Genomic DNA, 20,414 nt, shown 5'->3' with positions numbered 1-20,414 from the left:
CGACAACAGGCTAAACATGACAACTCCGCCATAACCACCGTGCGTCACCTGTCGATAACTGGCATGACTTGACGTCTCCGTATAAGACGTCGTGCGTAGCATCCGTCGGCAACGCATCCACTGGTGGCTTCACCCGCCGACGACAGGCACCGCCCGACAACTCCGAAAGAGGCACATGTGTCACCTGTCGAGCCGCATCCAACCCGATCTGTTGATGGAAGGGGCGTCCCATACCGGCACCAGCTTCAGAAGGCCGTCACCACCTCGAGATCCAGACTTCGAGTCGCCCAAACGACCTCGCCGTCCACCGCCTTTGATGAAGAAGGGTCGCCACCCTGATTCCGGGCGCCGCAGGGAGCACCCAGCGTCGCACCAGCTGTTGTCATCGCCCATACTACGGCGCGTTCCCGTGTCAAGCGTCGTCGATGTCGGAGGAAGGTCCAGCCGCCACGCGCGTCCTGCTACGAGCCCGGACACGGGATCCCAAGATCCGCCGCCACCACAAGGACCCACCTCCTGGCCCGTCATCCCCGGTGGAGGGGACGCCGCCACCATCATGGTCGGATCCGGGCCAGCCGTCGCCACCGCCAAGATGGAAGCCAGATACTATAATGTACATGATGTCACTTTTAATTCAAAACTAGAAATACTCATCACACAGAAGCATTTCTAGAGTAGTACCCCCTCCGTCCGGAAATAGTTGTCATCAAAATGAATAAAAGAAGATGTATCTAAACGTATTTTAATTCTAGATACATCCCTTTTTATTTATTTTGATGACAAGTATTTTCGGGTAGAGGGAGTATTATTTATGCGCACAGCAAGGGGATGGTGTGATGTAGTACAACAGGTACGCACTGTTTTCTTTCTTCATTTTAGCATCAGAAAGGGTACTCCAGGTTATGTTGCTTTGGAGCAAGAGTAGATGAATTCCACCAAATACTAATAGTGCTGGATCGGCAGTGCCAGTGCGTGCATTTGGGGAAGAGCTGACATGGATCTACCTACATCTAACCCAGGACGCATGGACGATGGATGCAGTGAGGTGTCCCTCACGTGCGGCCAATGATGGGGGCCGGGGGCGACCGCGAGGGCCCAGATGTACGAGGCTGGAGGGGACGGGCCATGTGCCGGGCTCGTGGAGGCGGGGGCGGTCGTGCGCATCGGTCGCCCTAATCATTCGCCCCACTTGCGCGGCTGGCTTTTGCCTCAAGCTTATGATTGATTATTATTGGTTGTGATGGATCCATGGACCATCACTGGACCGATCCATCCATCGGTTGTTCTTGTTCAGTTGGACGGACCGGACGGACAGACAGCCCGGGTGGGACGGTTGCCTCATCATTGGCTCCTACCACTGCAAGGAAAAATCATTGGCTGTCGTTGGTTAATCATCTCTCTTTTCTGAGAAATGGTTAGTCATTTCGTACTAGTAAGCGAGGAAATCATATCACTATAAAAAGAAGAAAAATCGAGGCGGAGAGAAAATCGCACGGACAGGATACACCGGCCAGGCCCCTCTCTGGCCCAAGCTGGCAGACATACATGGTCGACATGGAGGAAATTAATTACACTAGTACTACTCACTCGTTGGGCTAGTACATTGCGGAAGTGGCAAATATACATTGCCCGGTCCGTACCCACCTGGCCACGAAACGGGAATATCACGCACTGCATGCACTATCTACAGTACGCCGCTGCAGTGAGTGCCTTTATTTGGAAGAAGAATAAAAGTTGGTTGGCTCGGCTGGCATAATTGGAGGCCGGTGCGTGCGAACGTGTGAAATGTACGAGCCATGAGGATTAATGGCAGCAGCTAGCGATGGGGCGAGCGAGCCAGTGGTAGCTAGGCCGGCATGCAACGTGACGCCCAGCTCGGCGTTGGTTAGCCAGCTTTCCGCTGCGACGGATGCATGGAGCCGTTCAGTGTACAGTTGCGCACCGGCCACCCCCGGACCAGATGCGTCCATCCATCGATCGTCGCAGATCTCCCGCGCACCCGATCGATGAATTATTGGCCGCAGTTACCTGACGCTGGCGGTACCATCGATCATTCCGCTCTGGATCGACTGGACCAACGCACGCGTGGAAAATGTAGTCAACGTTTTGCGCATACATATAAAAAACACCGATCGTTTCAGGGTAGGCTCAGTGCAGTACACCTACACATAGTGGGGCAGGTGCAAAAATGAACCAGACCGGGGTTCAGAACGGTGACCAACTTGTGCAGAGAACGCGTACGTACGCGCGGCCTGATGAATATACATGATACATTGCACCTACACAATGTCACCCCAGTCCTTCTGTCCAATTCCAGTGACTCTGTCGTCGGTCCACCTTCAAGGCCGGGCTTTTCACTTTTGGTCGTGCTCGCAAAAAAAAAAGAGCTCTCAAACATGCCGTCAGCGTGCCGCTAGCTGCTAGCCTGCTACCCACGTTGATTTTGGTTTTGGCCGACATGGCCGTGCTGTCAAAGACACCGGCCGATCGGTCGATGGGCAACTGCTGAATTATTCCTGGTGCACATGCATGGCTCGATCGATCTCTGGCTCTTCCCGGCCCTGCATGTGACCCATGGTGGCCGGTAATCATTTCTTCTCACGCGTCCCTCCCCGATCGGTCGAGTATTATTTCCAGTATACGTACGCGCGCTTGTCTGTACAGACTATCTCAACAATTGCGTACGTGCAGCAGGGAGGGAGCGAGGAAGCTGCATCCACGGTCGTGATCGATGTGTTTTGTCCGTTTGGTTGCTGCTTTGCCTCGACCGATGCGCTGTGCTTCGCGGGCATGCGATGCAACATGGCGGAATGAGATGGGCCTGCACAGGCGTGCAAACATGCGCTCCAAATGATTGTTATCAGCTGATCGATCACTTTGTATAGTGGTTTGTCTGTCTGATAATGGGGTCAAAGTTTTGTACTATATGCAAATACAATCGTCTCCTGGGATCTTTTACTTCAGTGCTTCATTTTTGCCTCCATATATGCAGATACTACATGCAGTGCTTTATTTTCTAGATGCCCAGAAGAAGAAGGGAAATGCTAATCTCAGGGTAAACAACGAGTATTTGGACAAATCTTCCTCCTCCTAGACAACGGCCAGTTGCCACACCTATGTACATGAGTATTCCGTAGGCACGGCAGTCTAGGCAGACCATTGCAGTCTCTAGCCCCGGTTAAACAAGGAAGCGCACGAAATCCGGGTCCGCTGGCTGACCGGCGACGTGCACTTGCGCATGTAATTATGGGCGATCGACTAGACCAGATTAGATTATGCGGCTAGCAGAGCAGGCGACAACGCGCGGATTATGCTAATGCCAGTGCCGTGCCCCCTTCCCTCGGTCGCCGCGCCCGCGCGAGAACACGACGAAGCCACCGGCGGCGAAGGGAAGGAGGAAGCTCGCAAGCTACGCTGGAAGAGCAGGCGGGCACGCACGTACGCGCGCAGGGACTCGCGAGCATGTGGCAGCGTGGCGCGGAATCCCGAGGCGCGCAGCGGTGCGGTGCCAGCGCGGGCATGCATGTCGACCGCACGTGCAGCCCGGTCAGCGGCCGGCCACGCGAGCGAGCGAGAGAGATCCCGGCCGGCCGGCCGGTCAAACATTCCACCGGACAAAGCACACCCCCACTGGTGTTTCTATATTGCCCCTCCTCCATGAACCATGATCGCGAGTCCTAGCTGGGCATCTCGTGGCTAGCTGCGCTTTCTGTGTCTTTCTTTCTCTCGCGTAAACGAGTGTGCATGCCTTTGTTGTTTTCTTCTTCTTTTATGTTTTTTTTGTGCTTCCTAAATATTAGTACTCCTTTCGTTTCATAATTCTTATCGTGGTTATGGAACGGACGGCGTAGATGCCTGGATTTTTTGTTCGCGTCATGCGATTCCATAGAGCACGGAGGCGGGCCGACATGGCGAGCAGTGGCAAGGAGTGTCGGCCCTGGCCAGCGCTCCATGCCGAGCCAGGACTGTGCCGGAGAAGAGGATGACACAGCGACCTGTGACTTCCCAACTAGATTCGGGGAAGAGGGTTGACTGTTCAGGTTAGGGACGGGGAATGCCGATGACTGAGAACAGGAGGTCGATGGGTTTTGAGGGATGGGACTGAGAACAGGAATTCCGATGACTTCTTTACTGTTTAGGAGGCGAGGGGAGCCAGGGACGCGGCAGTGAGGAGCATGTAGTAGCACGTGACAAATCTCTTGACCTAAAAAAAAAGTCATTTCTTGATTTATAACGAACCAGCCTCCACGGATATATACCTTTGCTTTTGAACAAAGTGCATGAAATGGATTAACCTTGAAACAACAATGATTAATTACTCTTATCATAGAACAGGTTCGTGTTTTATCTTTCTCACTTTTAACATTAAACTGAAGGCCCAGATAAAATGAGCGGCTAACAAAAAAAAAAGACCATATGTAAATAATGACGAACCATAAGATGTCGGTCAAGTGGACTGCAGAAGGCAATAATCCGGCCTGCAATTGTTGGGGGTGCAAGGCTGCATATAAACAGTGCATGCCTGATCATGGCCGTTAAATAGCGATCTAATGGTTTGGGATGGATTAATGCTTGTTTTTCGTTTCGGGTACCAGATAAATAGGCAGTCTTTATTTCCTTACCCCAAACTTTTTCTAGCCCTAGTGCCATACAAGTTACTTCCTCAGTTTACAAGTAGGCGAACGATGTCACAAAACTTGCACGTCAACCACTCTAGCGACCACTAGCGGAAGAAATTAGTAGTATCAATCAAAATACCACTACTACTAGTAGTTTTGTAGCTAGGCGCCGTTGAATGGCGCCCTTTAATCGTCGTTTTCCGGGCACTTTCGTCGTCGACGTCGCATGTGTGCGCTCGTGCGGTCGCGCCCCCGGCCGGCATCTGATTCGTCGATCACGCTCGTGTGTGCGTGCGCTTCGGCCTGTCGTCGTGTGTTTTCTGATGGCCGCATTATCAATATCACGACCAATATAGTATCACTAAATTCATTCTAAAATATCTTTTATATTCCAGATGAGGGTATTGCCTTTTTTTTTGTTATTTACCCTATTTTACTTATGACAAAAATAAGAATTCAATTAATTTAAAATAAGGGAATTACAAGCTTTTTCTGCGAGAAACTTTTGATCTATTCATTTTCAATCACGGAAGTACAAGGAGCACCAGAAATAATTAAAATTAGATCCAGATTTAATAGACCACCTAACGGCGACAACAAGCATTGAATCGTGCCGAAGGCGCGCCGCCGTCATCGCCCTTGGCATGGTTTTTTTTTTTACGACAAAGAGTGAACTTTATTGGCTCAAAATGAAACATCAGAAAGATATAAACACAATGAATACACACCCGGCATCTACATAATTAATATGCACATGACCAACACCAACACACACGCACAAAAACATATCGTTAAATACCAAAGTCATATAAGGCCAAAACTATGCATAGGCAAGTAAAAAAGGGAAATAAAACCTGAAGCGATAAGATCTGCAATATGCAAACTACAACAGTGACCACATTCGCACTAACCATCTTATCACAACACACAGATGGGGAGGTTCTTCAACAAGCAAGCTAGGCACAAACTAAAGCTTGCTATTTTTTTAATCATTGTTGGCACAGTCAGGTTAACCTCCGGTTATACTTGGATTCTCTGGATATGTAAAGAAAACTCAAATCCCTTCGAAATAACTGTGTCCATATGAGAATTCCCCTGTACTCCTACAACTCTTTAAGACCACTCATCTCAACTGGTTCTAGTAAACCTACACCTTCAAACACCATATGAATCTGTAAATGGATTGCAAGAACAAAAATATCTATCTCGTCATCAAACTCTATAGAGGCGATTTTCCGAGCGTTCCTACCATGCCGCCACTTCTCCTATACTGATAGGCCATTCCCCTCCTCCATTTGTTCTGTCAGTGTGGGAGTGCAAGGAGATCATGATATATCCTATGTAGCTCTATTTTCCCCGCTTCCGGCTTTATAACTAGAGTTAGACGGTGACGATTTGTTTGGTGGCTACGCACCGATCAGACCGATTTCCTCGAGCCTCCAAATATCAACGGTGTCACCTACATGAATGTTAATTGCTTGTTGGCGTAGATCTTTGCCAGCCTCTGATGCCGGTGAGGTCAGGGTCCGCAACATTTGTTGGTGAGGGCGGCGACGGCTTTTCTTTGCAATGTGGTCCTTTGGCGACCTCTACATCACGTTGGTTCGGCCTTGTGACACGCGTGAGGTTTTTTTAGGCCGGGATATGCGGATCTTCCAGTTGCGACTCCGGAGGCCAATATAAAAGCTCAAACACATAGAAACGACAAGGTGAAATACCTGAACAACCAAAATGAGGAGACCATGCACCTAACATGTTACTCGGACTTGGAAAATTGCCCGTAAGATAGGCAAGTGAAATGGTATACTAATAGCATAACTTCTTTTGCTAGATGGCCAAACTAAAGCAGAAGTCACCTTTAAGATGCAACTTGTCGGGCAGCTGAAATTGAGTAGATGATACTCCAGAAAAACCAAGTCAAGTAATACTACACCAACTCCTGATCTACGCTGCAACATCTATGCAGGACAGGGTAGAAAATTAGAAAAATCACTCAACATGTTGGTGATACATCTGACAAACCAAGCCAAGTAGTCAAGTAGTAATAATACACCAACCCTCGATCTACGCTGCCCACTGCAACAACTATGCAAGACAGGGAAGGAAATTGGAAATTTACTCAACATGTTGGTGTACTTTTACTCAACATGTTGGTATGCATTAGTTTCTCATGTTATTTCATAAACTTTTCACATGGATACATTCATCCCCACAGGAACTCGTCGATTGACCGATCCTAGATTGTTAAAACTAATTAACTTGCATTTCCCTCAGAGACAGAGAAGAAAAAGGATTAAACTTTCTGCTACACTTGCTTAAATTTGTGAGTCGTGACAATGCCGCCATTTTTTTGTTAGCTTGCTTGGCATGCTCATCATGGCGGCGTCACAGAGATAGCTCGTTCTATCTGGCCGCCTTGACCACCTTCGCGAGCCCGGCAGAGCTGCCGTACGTTGCTCCGGTGTCTCGGAAACCGCAGAAGAACTGCCGGTGCTCTGGCAGCGCCACCGGGGATGGCATTGGCATGCCGGTGCCGGCATTGGAGGAGAAGCTGGGCACGGTGCAGGCCGAGGCGGAGGACGTGGACGCGACGCGCTTGCAGGAGAGGCACATGGTGAGGGTGGTGAGCGGCCCCGCCGAGGCGCCGTTGTGCGCCGGCGGTGCGGCCTTGAGCGCCCTGAGCTCGGCCACCTCCTTCTCGAGGCGGCGGTTCTGCTCGGCGAGCTGCTCGCACCAGCGCTTCATGTACTCGCAGTCCACCTCCGTCTGCTTTAGCTTTGTCCGGGCGCGGCGGTTCTGGAACCACACCTCCACCTGCCGCGGCCGCAGCCCGAGGCTGTTGGCCAGCGCCAGCTTCTGCTTCTGCAAACGCAAAGGAAATCCATGTCATTTCCCCATCCTCGATCTCCATGAATCATCCATGTGACGTGATCGAGCGTGTTGCGTTGTGTGCAATGAGGCGAGGCGAGACACGTACCGGAGTGAGGGTGTGGTGCGTCTTGAAGCACTCCTCGAGGACGGCGGCCTGGTCCTTGGACAGGCGGAGCTTCTTGCGCGCGTTGCCGCCGTCATCGTCCTGGTCCTCGTCGCCGCTGCCGGCGGACCTCTCGGCACCACGCTTCAGCCCGCTGCCGCTGCCGCTCGACGCCGGGCTACCGGGCGAGCACCTCCTCTCCTCCACCGCCGCCGCGGTCGGAGTCGGGCCCACTTCTTGGTCCGCCGCCACATTGCCGCCGGAGTACCAGAAGCTCGGCTGGGAGGGCTGAGACACGAGGCCAAGGCCAAGGCTCAGGCCAAGATCCAGGCTCTGAGGCGCCATTTTCTTTAACAAACTATCGGAGCTCTGTGGGTGTCCGTGTAGCTAGGAAGGTCGAGAGGAAGTAGAGAGCTCGCCGGCGGTGGTGATGAGCAAATGATGCGCAGGTGCGCGGGTATAAATAGGGGGATCGGAGCGATGGTTTACCGGGGATGATGGGAGGGGGCGGGCGACAATGATGAGCTGGTGCGCGTGGGGTGGATCTCCTTTGGAGATCCTGTGGCGAGTTTCCATGGCGGCCCTTGACCCTTGACAAGGCACTGGGGATGCACTGCCGGAGTAATCAACTGCCAAAATCGCTGGCCACTCCAGGTTCCCAGGTGAGATTGCATTACGTTAGGGTCATGTGAGCAAGGGAAATCGAGCGCCCGGTTCGTGTAAAATAATTAGGCTCATGATAGTACAATCAGTGTGCGAACAAGTGGGGATTAATAGTAACATAATCAGGATGCAAGCTGTTGCATCGTCGCATGATTGCAGCATATTACATTAGTTCTTCTGGAGGAGATCAAGGACGTGACTAAGCCTCTTTCCAGAGGTTCTGTCAGGAGATTAGCAGAGATGGTAACATGGGTTAGAGCCTTTTAGTGGGAGAGGGACAGCCGGGTAAGGGTTTCTTCACGCCTTGGTTCTGCTTAAGCATGTTGGGTTCTACGGTAGGGTGCGTCGACTGCAAATTAAAATTTCCTACGCGCAGAACAGCCAAGAACATGCTACGGGAGATGGATCACAGTTCGTTACCACTAGATACGCAGTGCCGTGTGCAGCGGAAGAAGAGTTGGGGCAGCGCGTCCGCGTGGATCGTCTCCTCCTCGTGCGATCTACCTCGAGCAGCCTGTTGTCCGATCCCACGTACAAGTTCGCCGGAGCGGCGCAGATGCACCGCCTCTAACGGTATCCGCGCGTGCAGGAGGAACACCGTGCGGCGGACAGCTAGGTCCGATCACACAGTCGGCGGCGAGTGGAGGTTTCTATTCGCAACACATGCAAACCCTAGTGACAGCGCCGAAGCAATCGACCGCATGAGTGTGCCGCACCTCCACTATATATAGGCGTCCGTCGCGGGCTCAACACTTGGGCCTCGCACGGATCCTAAAGCCCACAAGTATACTCGGCCACAATCCGAATACAGCTCGGACCACATCCGACCAGTGTCCTCGGATCCGACCTCGTAGGTTCCTTCCCTTAAGCGCGTGACCCCTTAGGTTCAAGCCGACTTGGTCGCAGTTCGGATCACTTCCGAACTGCACAGTTGGTAGCGGCCTCTAGCAAGGCATACTGAACACCAAGCAGACTATGAAGCTGGTTAGGAGAAACTGTACATCACAGTTCCGTTCCTTTTGCCACATGATCTATGTTGTCGAGCTCAAGGCGAGTCTGTCATCCTTGTGCTAGCCCGACCTCTTTCTCGTTCCAGTGATGCCGACCACAAACCAAATTATCTCAAAATCCTTATCGCATGGCCATGCTTATCCCGGTCGGATCACACGAGGGGCCCAGAGTATATCCTCTCCTGATCGGAGGGATAAATCCCATCTTGCTCGACCATGTCTCGCAGCATGGGTCTGAACAAACTCGAAATCTACCTTTGTAACTACCTGTTGGAGAACGTAGCAGAATTTTAAAATTTTCTACGCATCACCAAGATCAATCTATGGAGTCATCTAGCAACAAGGGAGAGGGGAGTGCATCTACATACCCTTGTAGATCACGAGCGGAAGCGTTCAAGAGAACGGGGTTGATGGAGTCGTACTCGTCGTGATCCAAATCACCGATGACCGAGCGCCGAACTGACGGCACCTCCGCGTTCAATACACGTACGGTTGGGAGAGACGTCTCCTCCTTCTTGATCCAGCAAGGGGAGAGGAGAGGTTGATGGAGATCCAGCAGCACGACGGCGTGGTGGTGGAAGCAGCGGGATCTCGGCAGGGCTTCGCCAAGCACCAATGAGAGGGAGAGGTGTCACGGGGGGAGAGGGAGGCGCCAGGGACTTGGGTGCGGCTGCCCTCCCTCTCCTCCACTATATATAGGGGCCAGGGGGGCGCCGGCCCCTCTAGATCCCATCTAGATGGGGGGGCGGACAAGGGGGTGGCTTGGCCCCCAAGCCAGGTGGACGCGCCCCCACCCCTAGGGTTTCCAACCCTAGGCGCAGGAGGAGGCCCATGGGGGGCGCACCAGCCCACCAGGGGCTGGTTCCCTTCCCACTTCAGCCCATGGGGCCCTCCGGGATAGGTGGCCCCATCCGGTGGACCGCCGGGATCCTTCCGGTGGTCCCGGTACAATACCGATGATCCTGAAACTTTCCCGGTGGCCAAAACTGGACTTCCTATATATAAATCTTTACCTCCGGACCATTCTGGAACTCCTCATGACGTCCAGGATCTCATCCAGGACTCCGAATAACTTTTGGGTTACCGCATACTAATATCTCTACAACCCTAGCATCACTGAACCTTAAGTGTGCAGACCCTACGGGTTCGGGAACCATGTAGACATGACCGAGACAACTCTCCGGCCAATAGCCAACAACGGGATCTGGATACCCATGTTGGCTCCCACATATTCCACGATGATCTCATCGAATGAACCACGATGTCGAGGATTCAATCAATCCCGTATTCAATTCCCTTTGTCAATCGGTACGTTACTTGCCCGAGATTCGATCGTCGGTATCCCAATACCTCGTTCAATCTCGTTACCGGCAAGTCACTTTACTCGTTTCGTAACACATCATCCCATGACCAACTCTTAGTCACATTGAGCTCATTACGATGATGTTTTACCGAGTGGGCCCAGAGATACCTCTCCGTCATGCGGAGTGACAAATCCCAGTCTCGATTCGTGCCAACCCAACAGACACTTTCGGAGGTACCCGTAGTGGACCTTTATAGTCACCCAGTTACGTTGTGACATTTGGCACACCCAAAGTATTCCTACAGTATCCGGGAGTTGCACAATCTCATGGTCTAAGGAAAAGATACTTGACATTAGAAAAGCTCTAGCAGACGAACTACACGATCTTGTGCTATGCTTAAGATAAGATCTTGTCCATCACATCATTCTTCTAATGATGTGATCCCGCTATCAATGACATCTAGTGTCCATAGTCAGGAAACCATGACTATCTGTTGATCAACGAGCTAGTTAACTAGAGGCCCACTAGGGACATTGTCGGTGTCAAAACCGGCGGATCTCGGGTAGGGGGTCCCGAACTGTGCGTCTAGACCGGATGGTAACAGGAGGCAAGGGACACGAAGTTTTACCCAGGTTCGGGCCCTCTCGATGGAGGTAAAACCCTACGTCCTGCTTGATTAATATTGATGATATGGGTAGTACAAGAGGGCAAATTTGACAATTTTGACCTTGGGACGAAATCAATTCATGGAATGAACTGCCCGTAAAACTATTTCACAGCACTGACCCTTTTGTGTAGCGCCCGCCACGCAGGCGCCACACCCTACGGTGCAACGCCCAGCTCTGGGGCGTTGCACGCCTGTCCACCGTGGCAGCCCTTGGGCCCGCACCCAGTAGTGCAGCGCCTCCGAGCTAGGCGCCACACATGTAATGTGCAGGCCCGGCCCGTAGGTGCTGCACTGTGACTTATCCAGTGGCTTGGCCCCCCTCCCCCACTCCCCCCACCCCACACACCCCAACCCGAGCTTTGCCCCCTCTCCCCCTCTCTCCCCCTCTCAAATCCTCTTCCAAAACTTGCAAATTTAAAGAATTTGTTCGTGGATTTCGAAGTCATACCCTCCCTCAAGGTAATCTTCTCCGATCCCCTTGTTTTGATCCAAGTAATGCTAATTTGGGGAAACCCTAGTTTTGTTTGGATCTAGAGATTTGCATGGAGATGTGAGATCTTTGTTTGCCAATTTCCTATGATTAGGCTTTGTTAGTATGTTAGGGTTATTCTTATGGGTGTTCTTATGTTGGTGCTAGGGTTATGGTTAGGGTTAGGGTTATTGCTAGGGTTATGGTTAGGGTTAGGGTTGTTGTTTGATATATATATTAGGGTTTGTATTCCGTGTTAATCCTTAAATTAGTACTCATAGAAGCAATGTTACGTTGTGTTGTTTGAATGCTTATAGGGATGGGAAGAACATGTGTGTTTGTTCATCATGGGGACAAAGACGCCTTCTTGAAAGGCAATATTGAACCGGATCCGGATGAGCTAGATATGGTGTTTGATAGTAGTCCTAGCTATGCGGAGCTCTTGCAACAAGTGAGGAAAGATTTGAATTGGATGGACCCTAGTGATATCGTTGAGTTGGAGGGAAGGCATAATGTAGGTTTTGGAATGCACATCCGTTGGAAGACAATGCGTATCAACTCGGTGCAACGTTGGGTTGCATACAAGGAAACGGTGGCCGATTCACTTGACAAGGCTCTTGAGTTATTTGCAACGAAGAAGGTTGATTCAAATTTGCATTTGGACTTGAACCGGAAACCCTCCCCTTTGGTTGCCAGTAGCCCCCCACCCTTGAAGTGAGATGAAATTGTTGAACCTCTTTTGACCCAAGAAGTGAGGCCAACATTGAGCCCGTTTACAAACAACCAAGATGAAGCTTTGCAAGAGGACAATGATGAGTATGCGGACGATGACAATGAAGTTGATCTCCATGACAACAATGTGGGTGATCTTGACAAATATCATTTGCGAGAGACGATGGACCATTCCATCCCTTTTTCCCGTGCATATGCATCGGATTCGGATGACGAAGGTCCCGATGAACAAGTTGATGAGGAGGGGTTCACGGTGAAGGAGGCCGAAGCTTTCGAGAAGGTATTCGGTCGGGATCACAAGACACCATTGTTCAAGGATGTTAGTCTCGCGGATGAAGCCGTTGTGGATGGTGGCAAATCTATGTCTCTTGGGGTTAGGCCAAGCTCTCACCGTGATTTGGGAGACGACAAGAACCGGATTGCTAAAGGGTGTAAGTTCGAAACCTTCTTGGAATTGAAGATGTGGCTCGACAACTACTCGGTTACGCATTATCGTCCACACAAGGTGGTGCATTCGGACGTCAATGTGCGCTACACGGTTGCATGTGCATGTGAAGATGAAATATGTCCGTGGATTGTGCGTGCAAGACCATGGAAAGGAGGTCCCGCTTGGCACGTAGTGAGTTGTGTGCCAACTCACATGTGCCGAGGCAAAAGGGTGGATGGCAAGATTGTGTCCCAAGACCACAGACAACTCACGTCCGAGTTCATCGCTTACAGGCTCTCCAACTCAATATCCACACTTCCAACAATGAGCGTCCAACATGTCATTGACCTTGTGAAAGCCATCTTTCATTACAAGGTGAAGTACGGCAAGGCATGGAAGGCGAAGCAAGCCGCATTTAAGATGTTGTATGGTACTTGGGAGGAAGCATACAACCGAATCCCTAGGTTGTTGTTAGCCATGGCCGCCACAAACCCGGGCATGGTTCATGTTGTCGAGCCTCATGGGCACCAAACAACGGTTTATGAAGGAAAGAAAGTCCGAGTATTTGGCCGTGCATTTTGGGCGTTCGAGGAATGCGTGAGGGCTTTCGAACACTGTAGGCCGGTCATCACCATTGATGGCACGTTCTTGACCGGACAATACAAGGGCACCTTGTTGGTTGCGATAGCAAGTGATGCCAATAACCGGGTGTTGCCATTGGCATTTGCTTTGGTTGAGGCGGAGAACAATGACAACTAGGAGTGGTTTATGCGTCTTTTGAGGACGAAGGTGTTACCCGCTCAAAGGGAAATTTGTGTCATATCGGATCGGCATGCAGGAATTCTTAACGCGGTGGAGATTGACATTCCCGGGCATGCTCCGTTGCACCATCGATGGTGCATGAGGCACTTTTGTTCGAACTTCTATAGGGCATGTGGCCTTAAGGAGTTGGCCGATGATCTTCAAGATTGTTGTCTTGCTTTCTCCGAGAAGCGGTTCGCCACTTTGTTGAACAAATTGCTCGCACACAAAAAACTTGATCACGGGGGTCAAGACTTTATGAATAGGCACATTCAACACCGGAACAAGTGGGCACGTGCTTTTGATGAAGATGGCCGAAGATAGGTCAAATGACAAGCAATATGGCCAAATGCTTCAATAGGGTGCTCAAAGGTGCACGTGGATTACCCGTGACGGCAATAGTTCAATACACATTTGACAAGATGAATGCGTACTTTCTGAAGTACTCAATGGAAACTGATGCACAGATAGCGGGTGAGAACCCGCATAAGTACAAGTACAAGTTCCCACCCAAGGTTGATGAATGGTTAGAATTTCAATCACGAAAGGCGGACTCAGAAGAAGCTATATTATATGACAACGAAGAGTGGAAGTATGAAGTGAAAGAGCCAGGAGGAACCACAAACGATGGCCGGCAACATGGAGGTCGGGCTTTCAAGGTGTCTTTAACACAATGTGATTGCTCTTGCGGGAAGCCATTGTTGCTTCATCTCCCATGCTCACATTTGTATACCGCTGGCCGCGTTAGAAATGTGGACATCAATCACCCACGCACCGTGAGGGAGTTGGAGTTCTCAATCATGACGGTCAAGAAAACATGGGCTCCCCGCTTTCACCCATACTTTGACCAATCACAATGGCCGGAGTACCATGGAGTTCAACTATGGCCGGATCCGGAGTTGAAGGTTGTTAAACGGGGTAGACGTAAAACAAAGCGTCTTAGAGGCGACATGGACGGATGGGGCATGGTGGTCGCCGCGAAGCGGGAAACGATCAATTCCAAGAGCCTCGTGAGAGCTCCCGTTGTGGGGAATGCAAAGGTCATGGCCACAACAAAAGAAAATGTACGAAACCAAGGAAAAGGTCCAAGAAAAATGATGCAAGCACTAGCCAACAAGGAGTTACACAAGGGAGCCAACCAAGTGGTAGCCAACAAGTGCCAAGCCAACCAAGAGGTAGCCAACAAGTGCGAAGGCAACAACGTGGTAGCCAACAAGTGCCAAGGCAACCAAGTGGGAGCCAACCTAGTGGTAGCCAACAAGTGCCAAGGCAACCAAGTGGGAGCCAACCTAGTGGTAGCCAACAAGTGCCAAGGCAACCAAGTGGGAGCCAACCTAGTGGTAGCCAACAAGTGCCAAGCCAACCAAGTGGTAGCCAACAAGTGCCAAGCCAACCAAGTGGTAGCCAACAAGTGCCAAGCCAACCAAGTGTTAGTCAAAGAGGATCTAGGCAACAAAGAGGTCGGCAACTAGGACTTACAAGAGGCCGTGGTGGTGGTAGTCTAGGCCGTGGTGGTGGTAGAGCTCGTGGTGGTGGTGTTGGACGTGGTGATGGTCTTGGCCGTGGTGATGGTCTTGGCCTTGGTGATGGACTTGGCCGTGGTGATGGATAAGGGCAAGGTCGTTATAGAGGAATGTTTGGATACCTCGATGGACCATTTCCGTATGTTGCTCACTAACTATAATGTTTCAAATGTTCTTGTTTTCGATATGTTCTTCTTTTTCATATGTTCTTCTTTTACATGTGCTTTCATTTGTTTGTATTGTCTTTACTAACCATTATGTTTCACTCATTGTAGGTATGGCGGCTTCCCAACCCAACAAACCAACAATGAAGGAGGATGGCGAAGATGAGATGGCGGGATGGTGGGAGAAGGCTGCGAAGAAGCTTAGAGAGGAGGATGCAGCCAAGCTAAAGAAGAAGAAGGAAGAGGAGCTTGAGGAGAAGAGGAAGGAAAAAGAGAGAGCGTCAAATGCGATGCGCGCTAGGGAGCAAGCATTGGTGAGGAAATGTGAGGAGGCACAGAAGAAGCGTCAAAAGGATTTTGAAGAAGGAACCATGAAGCTTTGGGCAATTGCAGCTGAAAAAAAAGAGAGGGAGGATAAGATATTCATGGAGAGGGTGGTTAAGTAGGCCCACCTCATAAGGAAAAGGGAGGAGGAAGAGGAAGAAGAGAGGAAGAAGAAGAAGGGAAAAGGGCCTTGCTCTACGCAATAGAGCTATGTCATCTTCAACTTGCTTGTGGACGATAATCGTGTTATCCTCTAAACTATGCTCTTCGATTTGGTTGTGAACTACTATGTGTCATGAACTACTATCTGTCCTCCTCAATTTGGTTGTGATCTACTATGTGTCGTGAAGTACTATATATTATGAGTTAGTATGTGTCGTGATCTACTATGTGTCGTGAAGTACTATGTGTCGTGAAGTACTATGTATTGTGAACTACTATGTGTCACAGTTCTTTGCTTGCTATGTGTCGTGAACTACTATCTCTCCTCATCGGAATATGTGTGCATGTGCCAAAAAATTTGCTAAGTACAGGTGCAACGCCTAGCTCTGGGGCGTTGCACTGTACAGTGTGGCGCCTCGAAGCTAGGCGCTGCAGTGGCTGTAGGTTGCAAACACTTTGTTTGCTCTCTGTTTAGCTCAGCCCAGGAGTGCAACGCCTCAACGCTAGGCGTCACACTATATAGTGCAGTGCCTGGCGCTGAGGCGTTGCACCCTTGGGCTGAGCTAAACAGAGAGTAAACAAAGTGTTTGCAAGCTACAGCCGCTGCAGTGCCTAGCTTCGAGGCGCCACACTGTACAGTGCAACGCCTAGCTGCCGGGCGTTGCACTATAGAGTGTGGCGCCTCCACGCTAGGCGCTTCAACGGCTGTAGCTTGCAAACAGAATGTTTGCTCTCTGTTTAGCTCAGTGTATAGTGCAGCGCCTGTTTGCTCTCTGTTTAGCTCAGTGTATAGTGCAGCGCCTAGAGCTGAGGCGTTGCACATTTGGACTGAGCTAAACAGAGAGCAAACATTCTGTTTGCAAGCTACAGCCGCTGCAGCGCCTAGCACCGAGGCGCCACACTGTACAGTGCAACGCCCTGTAGCTAGGCGTTGCACTGTATAGTGTGGCGCCTCGGTGCTAGGCGCTGCAGCGGCTGTAGCTTGTAAACTTGTTCATTATCAGGTACATTGCAACATTTCCTAGAATAAGCAGTCAGAAACTTTGCTAAGACAACAAGAATAGTCACAGTTTGAACATTATTAAGACAACAAGTGCAACATAGAGGATCAAGTTCAACATTGCTAAGACGTCAACTCCAAGTTCAACATAACTAAGACATACAAAGAGGATCAAGTTCAACATAGAGCTACCACAACTCCAAATTCACCGACATAACAACTCCAAGTTCACCGACATTACAAATAAAGGACTATGGCTGGTTCCTAAGAAGAGCTAGTTCCTTGAACGCTTTTTGGCTGCTCCCCCCTCTTGCTGGCTAACTTCTTCACCTTCCTAGGAAGAGGAACACGCTCCCGCTCCGGCTCCGGTTCCTCCACGTCATCGACATCGTCATCCAAATAGTCATCCAAAGCCGCCATCCGCGAGGTGCCGACCGTCCTTTTGCCTCTTTCGGTGAAGTCTTCAGGTGTGTACTTGTTGATTCCCTTCCTAGGCTTTAGATGTATGCAGACCTAACCTGGTACGTCCCCAAGGTCATATCATCATCAGCAACCTATGCATCAACAGAAGATATGGAAAGACCGTGTGTGAGGATATGGTTAGCAATGCATCAATAATTGGATATATATGCTCATGCCATACCTCTTGGGTGACCACACCCACATCCTCATCCTCCAAATGATCACCATGGCTCTGGCCCGAAGCGGGATCTGATGGTGTCGCCGACCTAGACCGTTCTGGTGATACATACTCAGGGTCACGACAACCAAAAAGGTTTGATAGCCGCCATAACTTTTGGCCCTGGCGCTGCAACATGTACAAGTGAATGAGACATCGAACGTAGCAACACATGTTAAGTGCTAGTTTGAAGGAGATGTGAACCTTGATGAATGCTCGAAGTGCACCTTCTCCATCGCTTTTGCCAGCCGGGGTTGTTTCAAGAATAGTCTCGGTCTCATCAGCTGCTTTCTTGATCTGGGCACGCTATGAACAGAAATGGTATTAACGTGTTAGGCAAGCGAAGATGTGAATAGTGTGAATGAAAAGCAAAGAGGGCAAATACCACAAAGTTCATCATTGGAGCTGAAGGGATCACTGAGTTGCCTTTCCTGACTAATGCGTTGTACTGGTGTTGGGCTACCTCATCAAAAACAGTGGGTTCTTCCAAAATCTCATCAGCATACGTCGGCTTGCATACCTCCACACGGGTACTTGCAAGAAACCATGTGAGATAGTTGTTGAACGCTACAGGGCAGTGCTCACGAAGCTGGACTCCTTTTCCAGCCCTAGCTTGCTCCACACTAAGCGCAAACTGTACGACATACTTTCTGTGATGCTTGGCCCAATCCTTAATCTTCCGCTGCCTTTTCCTATCCAACCTGCAAGTTAGAAACATAATATTAGTAGCATCGAAACCGCCGAGAAGCTGCTAAGTACTCAAGGTTAATTATATCTTACGCATGTAGCAACTTTTCCATGTCCTCCCACTCCGGCGGATGTGCCTGGAATAAACCAAACCGACGGCGCACTCGATGTGGGAGGTGAAGCTCAACCGCCCAGTTGCATATGAGTGGGCACCGCATACGCCAGAGATCCCTATCCCTGGTGCACATCGGATTCAGCCTGAACTGTAAAGGGTCACCAAAACTATCTCCTGTTCCATACGGCTCCCATATCACCTGCAAAATGGGATAGAATGCAAAATTGATATCGACTTGCAATAGAAACATCATAATCACTCATGCCATGTCAATTCACCTGCTCAGGCGTGATCGCGTCAAGCTCGCTCTGGTACAACTTGTACATGACCGAGGGATCATCTGTCGTCTCATTTATCACATCCCACTTGTAAGCCGAAGTGGGTAGCCGTAGTAGGTCGCCTTTGTCGTCCCAATCATCGTACTTCACCTTCTTCGGACGTCCAACCGGCAAACGCTCCCAGCTCCATATGGAAAGTGCGAGCAAACAACCACCAATACCTCCAGATGACCTACAACAGGCTTCGTCCAACTGCACATAAAAGAGAACATGGTTCAATTAAGAGCAAGATCGCATTCATAATGTAGCAATGAAGTGAAAAAGAAACAACTTCATACCTGTCTATACAAGTAAGCCAGTGTCGCCGAAGCCCAACTCCATTTGCTATCGAAGATGGTCAACGCCTTCAGCCACATCCATGGAGCATTCTTGCCTGTGCCATCAGCAAACATAGTCCTGGATATCACATACCACATGTAGACACGAGCATATGTCTTGACCGTGTCCTCATTAGCTTTCGGTGGGTAAGTACCAAAGTGCTCAGTAATCCACGTGAAAGTAGCACCGGCTGCGACTCTTTCCTTCTTCTTGTTTTCTGCTGCTGGTTCCGGAGGCTCTGGAGGAACCATACTGATAAGGGCATGCATCTGCGTGCGCCACCCCTCGGAATCGGTGCTCATACATAGAGGATTCCCATCGATAGGAAGACCGGTGATCATAGCAATATCCTGGAGCGTCACTGTCATCTCCCCGGTCCGTAGATGGAAACTATGTGTCTCCGGCCGCCAATGATCAATAAGCGCGGTGAGTGCTGGAGCATTGTTGGGTGGCGTCGATTGTCTGACCATATGAATGAAAGGGAGAAGTCCTGTCTCCCTTACATACGGTGTGTATCGCTCATCATAGAGCATCCACCCAAGGGTGACCCCATGAGAACGAAGCTTCAAAGGTGCAAGCTCCTACAAACAAACAATTCATAACATTACATATGGGGCATTTGTGTTTGAAATAAATACGAAATTCATAAAACAGGCCACTTTCATTATTACCCGCTGCTCCACCGCCATAGCGTACGACCGGTGCTGTTTGTCCCAGTGATCATCGAGAAGCCAAACCATCCTAACAATTTTGAAAGAAAGCTTTCTTGTCAACACGATTATCTTTTCAATACAAATAAACTAAAGTACGCCTACTAGATGCAACCGTACCAATCTATGTATCCAACCATATCAAATCAAACAAAACTAATAAACTAGGATTTCACAAATAACTAGGTCTACTTCATACAAATAACTTTTCCATAAACTATGCCTACTTCATACAAATAACTTTTACATAAACTAAACTAGGGTTCCACAAATCAAACAAACAAGGGTTGTAATACATGCAAAGTTATAATACATGCAAGATTCAAATCTAATATAATCAAACAAGGCTTCCCCAAATCTTCAAAATATCATATTTTCTATGGATAGAAAGAAGGGGATCGGAGGAGAGTACCTTCTAGGATGGATTGGTGAAGAAATGCACGGACCAAATCGTCGGATCTGAAGGATTTGGGAGAGGGGATTGAGAGGGGGAGAGGAGGAAGCCGCCGGCGCGCCTGTTCTGTAACTACTGGAACGAATGGGTGGGGTGGGGGGAGGGGGAGGGGGCGGCTGGCATCTAAGTCACAGTGCAGCGCCTACGGGCCGGGCGCTGCACATTACATGTGTGGCGCCTAGCTCGGAGGCGCTGCACTACTGGGTGCGGGCCCAAGGGCTGCCATGGTGGACAGGCGTGCAACGCCCTAGAGCTGGGCGTTGCACCGTAGGGT

The 20,414-nt window shown here is 50.0% G+C and overlaps 1 protein-coding gene and 1 pseudogene across 1 annotated transcript; one reads left to right on the top strand and one right to left on the bottom strand.

Annotated features, from left to right (window-relative positions):
- Window positions 1-6,627: 6,627 nt before the first annotated feature.
- LOC125521294 (homeobox-leucine zipper protein HOX28-like) lies at window positions 6,628-8,044 on the bottom strand. Its single transcript, XM_048686351.2, has 2 exons — window positions 7,597-8,044; window positions 6,628-7,481 (listed from the first exon to the last, which is right to left on the bottom strand). The coding sequence occupies exons 1-2, from the start codon at window positions 7,936-7,938 to the stop codon at window positions 7,023-7,025; spliced, it is 801 nt and encodes a 266-aa protein (XP_048542308.1). The 5' UTR covers window positions 7,939-8,044; the 3' UTR covers window positions 6,628-7,022.
- Window positions 8,045-12,013: 3,969 nt separating this feature from the next.
- On the top strand, window positions 12,014-13,624 carry LOC147957820 (uncharacterized; annotated as a pseudogene).
- Window positions 13,625-20,414: the final 6,790 nt, after the last annotated feature.

The sequence above is a fragment of the Triticum urartu genome, chromosome 7A (genome assembly GCF_056163025.1).
Source record: "Triticum urartu cultivar PI428250 chromosome 7A, HENAU_Tu73, whole genome shotgun sequence".
NCBI lineage: Eukaryota > Viridiplantae > Streptophyta > Magnoliopsida > Poales > Poaceae > Triticum > Triticum urartu.
Note: the sequence above shows the minus strand (reverse complement) of the source record. Positions and strands in the feature narration are given on the sequence as shown.

Bases quoted from the DNA above. Each gene is read 5' to 3' on its own strand.
- LOC125521294 (XM_048686351.2), bottom strand. From the start codon at position 7,938: ATGGCGCCTCAGAGCCTGGATCTTGGCCTGAGCCTTGGCCTTGGCCTC. The intron at 7,482-7,596 runs GTACGTGTCTCG...TTGCGTTTGCAG, and splicing joins CGCACCACACCCTCACTCCG to AAGCAGAAGCTGGCGCTGGC.